This window comes from Vigna unguiculata, chromosome 3 (genome assembly GCF_037176805.1).
Source record: "Vigna unguiculata cultivar grain cowpea cultivar isolate G323 ecotype 2 chromosome 3, ASM3717680v1, whole genome shotgun sequence".
In the NCBI taxonomy this organism is placed as follows: domain Eukaryota; kingdom Viridiplantae; phylum Streptophyta; class Magnoliopsida; order Fabales; family Fabaceae; genus Vigna; species Vigna unguiculata.
In genome coordinates, this window is record NC_140794.1 from 17,727,962 (window position 1) to 17,742,328 (window position 14,367).

Sequence of the window (14,367 nt, forward strand, 5' to 3'; positions counted from 1 at the left end):
ACCAAATATCATTCAGGAATGAGCGATTTTACAGTTTTTATGCGCACAAACTACCTTGGATAGGAAGCATGTTTCGCTCAACTTATTTTGAAGAATTAATCAATCAGCTTCTAGATAGAGATTTTAAAAAGCAATTATTCTCTTTGAAACAATCTAATCCAAACAAGCTATTAGATGGATTCATCAGTTAATTGAACCTCTGCAATTTCTGATATATTGAAGCAAAGGAGCTGAGTAAAGTCTAAGTTACTAAGGTGTTTTGATTGTGTTTTCTTTTTTAGCTTATGAAAACTATTTTATAACAATTTTTTAAAACTAAATTTAGAAATAAGAACGGGAAGAAGATGAAACACTACAAGAAAGAAGACAAAAAATAGAAAACTGTAATTTAAAAAACTAAAACAGATCACATAAATTCTGCTTTAAAAAAATGAATAGAGTTTTTCTAAAACTATTTTCAAAAGTTACTTTTGTCAAACAAATTTTTTTTTTTCTGATTTTATAAACAAAAAATATTTTTCATAAATAGACAACAAACAAACCCCAGATTCGTAAAAACACTAGTGCTAAATCAATAGACCAGAATAACTTATACAATTATCTAAATAGATCACAACATACAATTTAAATTGTTACACTTGATGTGATAAGAGATAAGATATGCTATATTAATGACATTTACTGCTACAGAAGTAAAATACCCGTAAAACTTTTATTGTGGATGCATATGTTGATGGCCTTCCAATCCCTAGCTCCTCAAGCTTCTTAACCTATTAATATCATTTGGAAATCTTAAATGGAGAAAACAAAAGATGAAGTGCAAAAGAAATGAACAGTCTGCCCTCCTTGACAGCACAAATCCTGTTATAAATTCAGGGTGAATATTATATGTTGCAACACGCCTATTTATTTTAAAGAATTGAAAATTATAAATCATAATATTGACATATTGAAAATTTTAACATATGCTTACGATGCAAATATAGGTCTCAACATGAAATCATGAACCAAATTCCTTTATCACGGGATTAAAATTATAACTTTCCTGTCAATGAGCAAATATTATAGTGTATAAAGTTTGACAAAGAGTTATTGACTATCGCTAACTATGTAATGGATAAAATTAACACAGTACTCTTGTGCTTGGAAAGAAGATGAAGGCAGAAAGCATAAAATTCTATGTACTACAGTCTTCAGTTCAGTCTTTAAATCGAAAGAAAAAAAAACAAAGAAGATGTATATCTGAAAAACTCTGATTCTGTTATTTCTTTTCTGTATTCTCAAAATGAATGTTACAATTAATGTAATACAATCATGAAGCTTGTAAGCCAAGATCTGATGTGGGACTAAACTCAAGAATACATAACAGAAATAGCCAATTTAGCAAATGTCATGTCACAGTTTTACAAGAGCAGAGGTCTTATTCAATTACTCTATTACTGAGGTTTGTGAAGAACTCGAAAGATTGAGTTTGTCCAGTAAAGAAGTAAATTGAGACTTATACAGTGCCTTTGAAAGAATATGAGCAATTTGAGCTGCAGCAGGCACATAGGTCACAATTAAGACTTCTTGAGAAATTTTTCTCTGACAAAGAGGATATCTAGCCCCATATGCCTTGTTCTTGAATGATGAACTGGATTTGACAATGACTTAAAGCAATTGTTTATCACAGTAAATTACTACAGTTGAGTTAGAATTGTCACTTATTTAAAATAGTTAACTTGCTAGAATTGGTTAACTTGTTTAAATCACTACTTTTCTGTATCTTGGATGCAAGGAACTCCTATAAATGAATAGATGATCCAAGAGATCATACACTCTCTCTTCAGCATTTTTTCCATATTTCTATCTCAAGAATCAAAGCATTTTTGTTTTCCACTTGCTGGTGCGTCTTTGGACATGAAGATCTAACAAGTTTGTTTACAGGTATTGAACTCAATGGTTGGTATCAACCCAATCGTTGCTTGAAAAGTACGTTTTATAAAATACAATCATGAAGCTTGTAAAGAAAGCTTCACTGTTGTAAGTGTAACTTAACTAAAATGATCACTATGCTTGTGGGACTAAACTCAGTAAGATGTAACAGAAATAACCACTTTACTAATGTAGCAAATGTCACTAGGTATTACAAAAACAGAGGTGTTATTCAATTACTCTGATAAAACAAAAGAAAAGCATAAGAATATAAAGTTCCAAGATCATTGAACCGAAGTAGGTATTACTTCAATTAAACGCAACTGGCAAAGCCACAAGCAAATATTCCCAGCTAATGGATTGATCAGAGTAATATGTTTCACAAAAATAAACATTGTCGTACCCGAGATGCCCAGATAATCAAAAAACAACCAAGAGTATGATAGAAAGAAACAAGGTCTTTTCAGAAGTTATTATACGCATCCCATTTGCTGCAACGATTGGCAAACCATTTGTTGTGTATTTGTCAAAACACAGAAAGAATGATAGAATCATATCATCATCATTCAACTTCTTGAAAATAACACATCAGCAAAGAAAAGTACATTTCTAAACCTACAAACACACAGTTCAATGGCTGTATTTAACACACTTCCTTGACAATAAAATGTAATCGCCATGCACAGAACCAATAAGAGATGAAAAGTCTTCACTTCATAGTTCAAGCCTTAGCAAATTGGGCCAGTTGGTTGATGACGTGGTATTAAAACCTATGGCCGAGTCATCTAAAGTTTGATTTTTTGTCAACCCATTCTCTAATAAACTGTTGATTCTCTATACAAGACTTGTGTATAGCCTTGTCTTGTCAGAATTATCCAATATTAGGCTTTTTCTACATGCAACAAAAGCAGTACCAGCTTAAAGCAGCATAAAATGTTTTCTGTTTTTATTTCCAATTTTTACTTTTAATTACAAAAGTGTCACTTTTTTCTGTTTTCAAAGATTCATATGAGAAACAACGAAAACAGCATTTTATTGTTTTCATACTTCCCTGTAGAAATAATATTTTAAAAAAATAAAGCAAATAAAGAGTCATGTTTATAACGAAAAGCAAAGAAAGAATACCAACATTTTCTAAAGTAAAGAGGCCCCTAAAGTATACAGTACTCCACCACTCCTTTAATATTAATGACAAAAACAAGATGCCTTACCAATGATGCTTCAGAGTACCGTGGTGGTGGTTGTGTGTGGTGCTCACAAGGTTCAGTTTGAACCACGCATAGAGGATCCCCTGTCTACAAAATAGAAGTTAATGAAGAGTTGTGTTATAAAGGACACAAATCGTGAGTAATTATGCAAGACATATACAAAAAATAAGTCAACAATAAGTCTCATTCTGCTAAAGGCATATGTCCAGGTCCTGTGGAATAATATGACTATCAGTATAATAAAATGGAATTCACAAAAAAAAAAAACAAAAGGATGCATAGCAAACCAAGCCTAAGAAAAAGTGAGAGCAATTAACAAAGTTAAAAGGGCTATTTTAGAGACATGGAAACATTCTTGAGCCACCATCTAAAATGTTTTACTTATACATGGCTACAATTGAATAGGCAAATGTTGATTTGTAATCTAATAGTCTTAAGCCTTATGTGTTATTCATATTATTCTATAATGCTCCCTCTGTATTTTACTTTACGCATCACAGAAATAATAGAATATTACATCCTTTTATTCTGGTTTTATATTTTCTATAAGATGGTATCTAGAGATTTCCACCATATAATTTTTTAACCTTGGCTATTCCTTTTCATCCGTCGCTACTGCTAATCCCACCACTTTCACACCTTATTCCATTCCCACTTCCCTTGCTGAAAAACTTGATGACTCTAACTATTTTCACTGGTGTTAACAAGTTGAACCCGTTATTAAATTGCATCAACTTCAGTCATTCATTGCTATTCCTACAATTCCTCTGTGATATCCCTCTTTGATCAAGATCATGCTGATTGTGAGTCCCGCATATAAATCCTGGGAAATTCAGGATCAAATGCTTCTTACATGGCTTTAATCAACATAAATGAAGTTGATTCTCTCTCACATTATTGGTTCGGTAAACTCCGACAAGGTTTAGGACACAATTCATGAGTAATTTAATATTCTAACAAAAGCACGTGCTTGACAACTATATATTGATACTCATTGTGTATCTCTCAATGACAAGATGATGGAAGATTCTTTGTCTCACATCAAAACTATTGTTGACGAATTTGCAGGTGTATATATTTTGTAACAAGCATGGCAAAATATAACATATATACTTCAGCTTGAGAGAGGGGAGTTAAAATAGCATATTGTATGCATGGTTATAACCTTTTTTGTTATTTTAAAAGCAAGAATGCAATAGCATCACTATGTTAGGTTGGCACCTCAGACAACATCAATCATCTCCAGCATACTTGGATATTATTAATCTTATACATATGATGGGGGCCAAACCAAACCCATCAATAAAAGCAAAACAACCTTAGAAAAAGGTAAATGATATATGTCCCTAAAGAAATCAGTATTAAGAAAAGAAGGCACATGTTAACACTTGTAAAATAGTCATTTGCTGCAATTAGGGATTTCAGTTGTATTTATGATTAATTCCATTTGTGTTCTAACTTATTATCATAAATAGTACACACATGTACCTTCTCTGGCACAATATTCAGATATTTTTCTTCTCAATAGGAATAAGCTCTCAGGAATTTATTTTTATCCAACAAGAGAAAACAATAATAAAGAAAATAGAAGATATTATTATTATTATTATTATTAATATTATTATAAGGGTACAGGTGGGTCTATCTGTACGTCAATCAAAGCCCCCTCCCCTTATTAGAGAAAACAAATGACAAAGCAAACCATAAGGAAACCAGAAACAGCAACCTATCTAAATAAACAGAAATGGCAGACTGTCATATGAAGAAAACATCAAATGGTTTCTGTAGTATAAATTATATCTTGAGATTTCAGAAATATTTACCTTGAGAGAACTTAGTATTCCAAATGTTTGATCAGGGCTGGATTCATCACGGTCTTTATCTTCAACATCCTAGAAGGGAGGATAAACCACACGTAAGTCAGGAAAACAAATCAGTTATAGCTTCCTAGTCATATAAAGGCACATGAAGACCTAAAGGGTAGCTATCTCAAACAAAACCAGTTTTGGGCAGCTTTCATGTTGACCTAAAGGGTAGCTATCTCACAAAAACATATATGGAACACCCAGCAAAAGAATGAAACAAAAATTCTGCGTCAAGTGAGAGCCACTAAAAATAATAAAGATTTGAATCAAATTTGACCAATATTTCAGTCCCTTTTACCCAGTAAAGCATACTGTTGTAAGAAGGATATTAAATGCATTACTAGAAGTTAGTAGAATATTAAATATATTACTAGAAGCTAATAGAAGATTCTAGAGATCTCCTTGTAATTATTACTTTAGGGTTAGAGTTCTATATATAGAGACTAATGTACTGATTCAAATAAACCAATTGAATAAAAATCTTTTTTCTTTTATATTAATTCTTTCTAGTCATACAAATTAGAACCACAAGGATATTCATTCAGAATTTTATACATCTTTTGGGATGAGGAAACTCTTAAGTAACCTCTGCATGCATTATAGCAAACCAGACAAAAAGTCTTTCCGAAACATTTTATGCTCAATTTTATGAGACCTTGTTCAGCATCGAAACGGGATATTAACCCGTAAGAAGAAAACACATTCCAAGTCCAGTAACTTTAAGAATTTAATTTTACAAAAAGCACTATTTTGTAAATCCAATTGCAAATTTGCAATATATTTTATCACAGCAGCAAGTAACTTGCACAAAACTCAAGACAATACTAATAGTAAAAATAATAAGAATTTAGTTGATTGAAAATAACCATAATCATGAACACAAAAAATAAAGTCATCTCATTTGCTATACTGTCAACATCACTACATGAATAGTTACAGATAGTATGCTACCAACATCAATTATTTGTTGGAACCAACCATACCGTATAAACTGCCTGATACCCAGGAAACTCAACCATTGAACTCGTAGTACGTAATACAATAGACTCATCACCATTTCCAATATCAAGATGTATCTGGAATCAAAAAAACGTCATGAAAATGTCTGGTCAAACATAACAATGCCGGAAGAAGCAGATGAATATCTGAACACAAATGTAATTTTAACAAAGAAATTTTTCATGTTCTTTCCGTAAAACACAAAAAGAATATACCATCAGTAAACATGGAATAAATGAAGTTACCATGAATAACTAACATCTCTAACAAATTAATGTGCCATACAACAGAGCAAACAGATCCTATCAAGCTATCTTTTAAATGGTGAGATTATTATGGTGAAGAGCATCCAGAACTCCAAAAATTTGTCATTCATGCATTGACTTAGACATGTAGCTCCTTCACATGTGAACAGAATTAGAGTTCCTTTGAGATGATAAGTTAATACTAAAATATATCTCTAGAATAGAATTACCGGTCTACTACTTGCCTATCATATTTGTCTTTACATTTGTTTATGTACACACAGATAATAAATAGGCTAAAGCAATACCAATGAATGATGTTTTTATTATGGCTAATTCAAAATTAGCTAAGAAGAAGCAAATAAGAAAACCAGTTTAAATTAATATTGATGATTATTCATCCAATGATGAGTGGATTATGGAAGATGAGAAAAATGAAGCATTAGGATTGGATGTAGACAACTTGGATTTTGGATGAAAACTTGGTTCCAGTCCAACTTGGATGAAACACTACATCAACAGGATTTTGACAATACTGATTTGAATGGTGAAGATGGAAATGGAGTTGAAGGTCTCTATGGAGATTATGATTTTAACTTACAAGATTATTTGCTTTAGATGGATTATTATTTTGTAACTAGGATAGAATTCCTTTTGGAAATAGGATGGAGCTATTAGATTACTGTTCTGTAACAAGGAAGGAGTTACTCCTCTATAACTAGGATGTTGTGTTTACACCTAATGATTTATTGTTTTATACATTTATTATATTATTTTTGTCATATTGAATTGAAGTTCAATTATGAGTTGAGTGAGATATAAGGATTTTGTGTGCACATATGAATTTCATAAAATTTACAGGATCCTCCGGTCTGTGTTATGATCTCCTAATTTACAATCCATATTACCCTTTCCGATCTCATGTAAGATCTTGATTTTGACCACCTTTCTTCCAATGCATGTTTGACCTTTATCACCTTGGTTCTAGTTTCACTCTTTGTTCTGCTTTCTTGATAAGAGGTATCTCTATCCTTTTCTTATAATTTCATTAACCTTCCAATAAAGCAAAAAAGTAGCACAATTTTGAATTCTAAATTAATCTAAGTGAATACTCTAGGAACAAATTATAAAACTAATGGCTAGTTTATTATGCAGTTTAAGGTCCGTGCAAATATACAATATATCAAGGATATTCAGTAGTCTAACCTGCTCAATGACAGCAGGTTCCATTTGACATGAAACTGTTCGTGACCAAATAAGTGTGTAGAGCTTCAAAGATTCTTCATCAAGTATCCCAGCAAGCATTGCTAAAAAAACATCAACAATTAATATTACCAGCAGTCACCTCAGTACACCATTCAAGTAAAATATTCACAAAAGAAGCATATGTTGTAATACATGGCAACGTGCGTATGTCGGTTGGTCTAATAGCTTCATGGGCCTCTTGTGCATTTTTCACCTTTTTAAAATATTTCGGAGCACTTTGTGCCGCAAAATCTTGTCCATACCTGATACAGTAAATTCTAATTCATGCACATGAAAAACAATAAAAATATTTTCTATGGCTTGGTTTTACTTCTGTTGTTTTAAGAGCATAAGGTCTGTTTGGATCAGGGTTCCCATAAGCATTCATTGGGGAAAAAGTAATTGGAAAAAAAAAATCAGATTTTGTAAAAGCTAATATGAGGTAATTTCTACAAAAGTGCTCATGGAGAAGTATATTTCACTTTTTTCCTCTTTTCTTCTCCTAGAAATGCTTATAGAAAGGTTTATCCAAAGACGTCCATATTATATTCCCACCTCACCTTCTCCTTCCTTTCAAAGTAAAACTCACTAATCAATTTTTTTTTAAAACTATATAATGTTATAGTATACACTAGAATCATTGTATCTGTAAGGCTTAAATCCCGTCTTATATCTGTGATAAGTCAAATAGCTAGTAATGGGGTCACTCGGGTCGCATAGATACATCTATAATACAAACTCAGTAGTAATAATGAAACTCTGATAGCTAATACATGAATAAAAGTGGTTTGGAGAAATGAAGATTACCTTTCAATGATCAGCGAGCGTATATTAGCAACAGCTTCGTCAGAAATCTAAGTAAATTCAAGGCAAGTTGTTAACAGAACTAAACAAGATTACTGGGTTCACAGAAAGAAACTCTAAACATGTCATCCACATGGCAAACAGTAAAAAATAAAAATTGTTATAGGAAAATCATGGGTGATTGGTGATCACTTTTAGACAGACAAGACTCATGACATGATTGACACAAAAGAGAAATGTGGGTGGGAGGGAAGGGGATACAACATACAAGAATATTTGGAGATGGCACAATCAGCTTTTGTGGACAAATTAATCATATTTATGCAACCAAAGAGATACCTACATGGAATCCGTCAGTTCTTATGTATGTTATCAGACCCACTGCTACACCATCAGAGAGTTCAACTCCTTCGTAGAGCTTCTGTGCAAGCTGCACTTGAAAGGCATTTCATATTAATGATAAAAATAAGTCTAGTAGGTTTTGAAATTTAAATATTAATTCAACATACATGAATAAACATGGAAATATTAGGCATGAATAAAAATTCTAGTACCTTCATTGTGTAACTTGCCGTGAAATGCAACTTGTTTGCAGCATCTTGCTGAAGTGTTGACGTTATGTAAGGTGTTGGAGGATTTCTTCGAGTTTTGCTTTTCTTCAAGCAAACAACATGAAAATTGGCTGAGTTTATATTGCTTTGAATATGTCTTGCCTCAATATCAGAAGTAATTGAAAACTGATTCAACTTTTTTGAATCAAAATGGGTCAAGCGAGCGGGAAAAGTAAAGTTCTTGTTTGATCCCGAATCCTTCTTTTTCAATTGAACCTCCACAGTCCAATATTCCTTCGGTTTAAATTCATCAATTTCCATTTCTCTATCACATATAAGAGCAAGTGCAGCAGATTGAACTCTTCCAGCTGACTGACAACCAGGTAACTTCCTCCATAGTAGAGGAGAAATGTTAAACCCAATCAAGTAATCAAGAGCCCGCCGAGCAAGGTAAGCTTGAACTAAATTTATGTCAATCTGTCGCGGTGTTTGTAGGGCACCTTTTATAGATTTTTCAGTTATTTCATGAAAGACTACTCGTGCTAAGGATATGTTATCATGTAGAGCACCCTGTTGTTGTAACATCTCAATAATGTGCCAAGCAATAGCCTCCCCCTCTCGATCAGGATCTGATGCAAGAATAAGGTTTTCTGCTCTGCCAAATAACATAAAATGAATTAAGCAAGATACATGTTGTCAACTGCCTATAATGCAAACATACTTCAAAATTGGCATCATATATATGCATTTTACCATAGTGGATACCCAAAATTGGCTGCCTTGGTTGTTATCTTCAAAATCTTTTGATATAAATTATTTTATTTAGATAGTGTTGGAAGTCTCACATCAACTACACATGAGGCCAATTCACAATATATAAGTGGGTGCAATCATCACCTTACAAGCCGGTTTTATGGGGTTGAGTTAGACTTAAAGCCCACTTCTAACATGGTATCAAAGCCAAGTTAGAGTCTATCCTAGCAAACTTTCTTAGACATTCTATTCCATCCATTATCGGACCGCTAACGGACCACCTACTAATTTCTAGTCCCACGCACGAGATGAATATACCTCGGCGTGAGTAGGGTGTGTTGGAAGTCCCACATCGACTAGAGATAAGGTCAATTCATAATATATAAGTGGGTGCAATCCTCACCTTACAAGACGATTTTGTGGAGTTGAGTTAAGCTTAAAACCCACTTCTAACAAATAGTAAAATGATAATTATCATAAGTTGAATAGAATATTTTTATTTTGATAATAATTGTCCGAAATTGAAGTATGTTGTTGATAGTTAAATCATATTAACAGTCAATCAATGTATTGTAGGAAGTAGTTATTTTAAAACGTGTATTGCAAGTTGTGAATTATATTTACATTTATCATCTTTTAAACCTCCAGCTTGTAAATTGACAATTGCCAGATGAGTTAATCACTCAAGCAAATTCAAAAGTATTTTGTTCATTTCTTATTCACATGGTATCAAAGCTCCCAATTTGAGGGAACCCTACTTCCAAAACCAACTTTTTGTAAAAACCTTGGCAGGGCATTTTGAGAGAGCAAGAGACCCTGAAAACGTAACTAGGCACTATGTGCTGTCAAGTACTGCTAAAAGAGGAATTTTATATAGAAGAAATGGGAATTGAACTAATATGATGCCAATTATGCAATGTCCATTATTTAACTGAACCTTTACAAGGCACTGTAATTTCACCAAAGAAATCTAGTAACTATGACGATAAAAAGCATATTGTAGTTACCAGTTCTGTGCTAAAGCTGAGATTCAGACTATGGCTCAAGGCATTTGTGCATAACATTGGCTCAAGATTATGTTAGAAGATTTGAAGATTATATGGAATGGACTAGCGAAGGTTTATGTAATTAGTCAGAAATCATAACTCAATCTTTCTTAACATGATCAAACTAAACATATTCAGGTGGACGGGCATTATCAAAGAAAAACTCAACTGGGGAATGATTTGCATTTTCTATATACACTCCCAAGAACAACTTCTGGATATAATAAAGACAAAGCATAACAGCCCCATTTTTGAAAGAATAGTATCCAAGCAGGAAATGGAGAATGCCCACTAACCAGCTTGAAGGGGAGTATAGAAAATTGAAATAACAGTGCGAAGCATAAATCATATTAGTAGACAATCATACTCAGTCCAATGTATCATAGGAAATATGTACCATAGAAAGTACTGTAATTTTAAATTTTTACTGACTTTTGAATTGTATTTGCCGTTATTATCTTGCAATCCTCCTGCCTATAAATTGAAATATTGCTACTGCCGGGTGACTTAAAAACACAAGCCCATTTAGAAAATACTCTTCATTTCTTATTTTTTACAATGATTATGCTTTTCTAACACAATGATGATAGTAAATCAATCAAACTAATAAAATCTAGGGAATGTATAACAATGATTATATTTTACTCAAGATGTGTTGTGCCCGTATCTTCATTTAAAAAGAAAAACTGTCGTATTTATATACTATATTGTACCAAATACACATACCCACACCCACTCCCATGCAGCACAGTCAGCATATGCATTAAAAGATGGAATGGAAACAAAACCACAAGTAATAATGACACATCTGCATTACTCTAGTAACATCATATTGAAAAGACACCAAGATTAGCTCCAAAAAGATTTAACAAAATTGTAATACCAAAACACACACCCCAATAAAATTATACTAGTATAACCATCCACTGCTGCCAAAAGCAAAACCAAGTGGGATGAGGGATGGGGAAATGTACCCGCTCAAAGCAACCTTGATGCTCTTCAGATGAGTCCAGGCAGGTGCCGGAACCTCCCACACCATGCTAAAATCTTCATCCGGTCGAACGGACCCAGACCTGGCTGCCAAGTCTCTCACATGACCATAGCTAGGCAAGACCTCATACATATCACCAAGGTATCCCTTAATAACCTTTGCCTTTGTTACAGACTCCACAACCACCACAGACTTTCCAGAGGGAGGAAACAATGGCTTGTGCGTAAAATTCCACAACGGTTTCGCCTCTTCAATAAGACTAGAATTCCCCTTTTTCTTATTCAACTCATCCTTCACAGAGGCAGAATTATCCACTATTTCTTCAATTGCACTGTCAACTGAACTCTTCTGAATAACCACAGTATCAGTGTCATTCTTGGATGTACAAACACAGGACAAAAATATGATATACAAAATCATCTAAAAATAACAAAAAAAACATAAATCACGAGAAATAATGTTTTAAAAGTAAGCACTGGTCACAGACATAATAAATACTAAAAGCTATCCAAATTATTATAGTGTTTTGATTTGTACTGGTACAAAACAAAATTCTAAACAATCTATATATAACAATACAACAAAAATTATTCAAAGTGACCATGCAGTAAATTTCTAAGACAATGAACATAAGAAAATAAACAAGTAAAATGTATTAAGTTTCTCCAAAGGGATAAAATAAACTTATAATTTCAACTTTTACAAGAGCATTCTGATTTAAGTTCTCAAAAGCTACCAATTTTAACCAAACCATAAGCCACAACACAATAAATTAAAAGTGGGATAAGATCAAGGTTCTAATTGGATAAACTTTTTTATAAGCACTTACAAAGAAGAAAAATAAATAAAGCAAGTTCCTGCCATAGATTAAAATAAACTTATGCACAAGTTAAAATCGGTTTTATGAATAAACTTATCTCGTTTTTTCCTTTTCCTATTTTCTTCTCCTGCGAACGTCAATGCCATTACTTCAATAACGTGCATTACTGTGTTCTTATTTGAAAACTAGTAGCTAACTACCCATTACTAACCTTTGAATCCTTCTCCTAAGACATCAGGTATAAAATGAATTATGTTTCTCATATAATCTAAAGCCAAATAATACGCTTCAGCTTCAATAAGAGCTCTCGCATGTAACTTCTCCATTTATTTTAAGTTATACATAAAGTAATTTAAATTTACAAAAATAAAACTTCATTTTTTATTATCTTTTTATTCAACTGCATAAATTAATTACAGCTATATCTAATTTAGTTTTTCTTTTGATTTTCTTCTTGTATGAGTACACTTGTCAGTGTCCATACTGACATTACTTCAGTACCAGTTCAGTAGGAGGTATCGTTATTTCCTTAATTGAAAAGGTTCAATTGCTAACCTTGGAAACCTTCTTCCTCTTCAATTTGGTAGATTTTCCAGAAACTTCTGCAGCACACTCCTCATGCGCCGAATTGCTGGCAGCAGACACCTTCTTTTTCGGCGAAGGTTTCTTCTTCACGGTTTTCTTCTTTGCAGTTTTCGCAACATCTTTTCCACTCGCACCGTCGCTTATTACACTCCCGTCCTTCTCCTTTCCGCGAACGACGACAGCCTTCACCCGTTTCCCTTGCTTTCCATTATCTGCCACGCTCGTCGAGAATCCCTTCGAGAAGAGCCCATGGTCAAACGGCGTCGTGCAGTTCGCGGCGAACGGAAAACTAAAATAGTCACCAAACAACGCCGTGGACTTCACTGCGAAAGAACGGACGGGACTCCTCTTTGCGGTCACGCTGCGAGGGAACAGTACACACGTTCGACGACATTGGAAGGTGGTGCCGGTGATGGTTGATGAGGCGTGTGGTGAGAGCGCGTATGTCGGAGGCTGCAGCGCCCTGAACTGCAACTGCGATGCGACGCCCAACCGAAACACAATCACGTTATTGCCACGATAACAAGATAAATTTAAAAAAAAAAATAAGGGAATAAGAGAGAGAGAGAGAGAGAGAGAGAGAGAGTGAGTGACCATGAAGTGACGAAAGGAGAGAGTGTGAGAGGAAGGAACTGAGGTTGAGGTGGAGAAGAAGGTTCTGTGAAGTTGAATCATTGTAGTGGTGTGTTCATTTCATAGATGGTGATGAGTGAAGGGAGGGTTTTGTTGAATAAAGAAGAGGGTTTAAGAGTAACGGCAAAAAAATGGCGCTGTCTCTGCTAGTGATAAAAGCTGCATCGGTTTGGATATGTATATGGAAGGAGACTAACCGGGCTGGGCCAATTTTTTCTAATGAGCATTTCTTCATGCACCCCATTTTTTCTCCCTATAACTCCATAAAATATTTTTACCTGTGAATAAAAATATATAAAAATTCTAAGTTTCTTTCCTCTTTCTTGACACGTCGTCTTTTTTGACCTTCATGTTGCTATCTTCATCATCTTTCTCGCTCATCACCAATTTTATATTCATAGAAATATTTTTGGATTGGTCAATTCGGAATGCACCTCTGAATTTGGGAGTGTATACCTGATTATCCAATCCGATATACTCCCAAATTTGGTAATGTACATAGATTGATAAATCCAAAGGTGTGATAACTCAACTTCTATACTCTCATATTGACTTATCACACTTCCTTGGCATCTTTGTTTCTTTTATCTTTCAATTTTAGCTTAGATTTGTAATTTTTATGAAATTTTAGGAGTTGCAACTTCGCCCATTGTCATTCATTCACACCCAATGCATTTTTTAACATTGCTCCCTGACTTGGTATTGCTC

The 14,367-nt window shown here is 33.7% G+C and overlaps 1 protein-coding gene across 4 annotated transcripts in view; it reads right to left on the reverse strand.

The window, feature by feature from the left end:
* Positions 1-13,807, reverse strand: part of LOC114178510 (DNA topoisomerase, type IA, core) — a 36,091-nt gene extending 22,284 nt beyond the window's left edge. For 2 of the 4 annotated variants that reach the window (XM_028064454.2, XM_085670612.1), the window contains exons 1-12: positions 13,621-13,807; positions 12,997-13,500; positions 11,605-11,969; positions 8,835-9,486; positions 8,624-8,710; positions 8,284-8,330; positions 7,630-7,739; positions 7,438-7,538; positions 5,971-6,063; positions 4,946-5,014; positions 3,126-3,209; positions 702-770 (exon numbers count right to left, since the gene is read on the reverse strand). In XM_028064454.2, the coding sequence (XP_027920255.1) occupies positions 702-770; positions 3,126-3,209; positions 4,946-5,014; positions 5,971-6,063; positions 7,438-7,538; positions 7,630-7,739; positions 8,284-8,330; positions 8,624-8,710; positions 8,835-9,486; positions 11,605-11,969; positions 12,997-13,500; positions 13,621-13,701 (2,262 nt within the window). In that variant the 5' untranslated portion in view covers positions 13,702-13,807. The remainder of the gene's footprint in view (positions 1-701; positions 771-3,125; positions 3,210-4,945; positions 5,015-5,970; positions 6,064-7,437; positions 7,539-7,629; positions 7,740-8,283; positions 8,331-8,623; positions 8,711-8,834; positions 9,487-11,604; positions 11,970-12,996; positions 13,501-13,620) is intronic. The other 2 variants (XM_028064458.2, XM_028064455.2) reach the window with 2 other exon arrangements.
* Between the last annotated feature and the right edge of the window lie 560 nt (positions 13,808-14,367).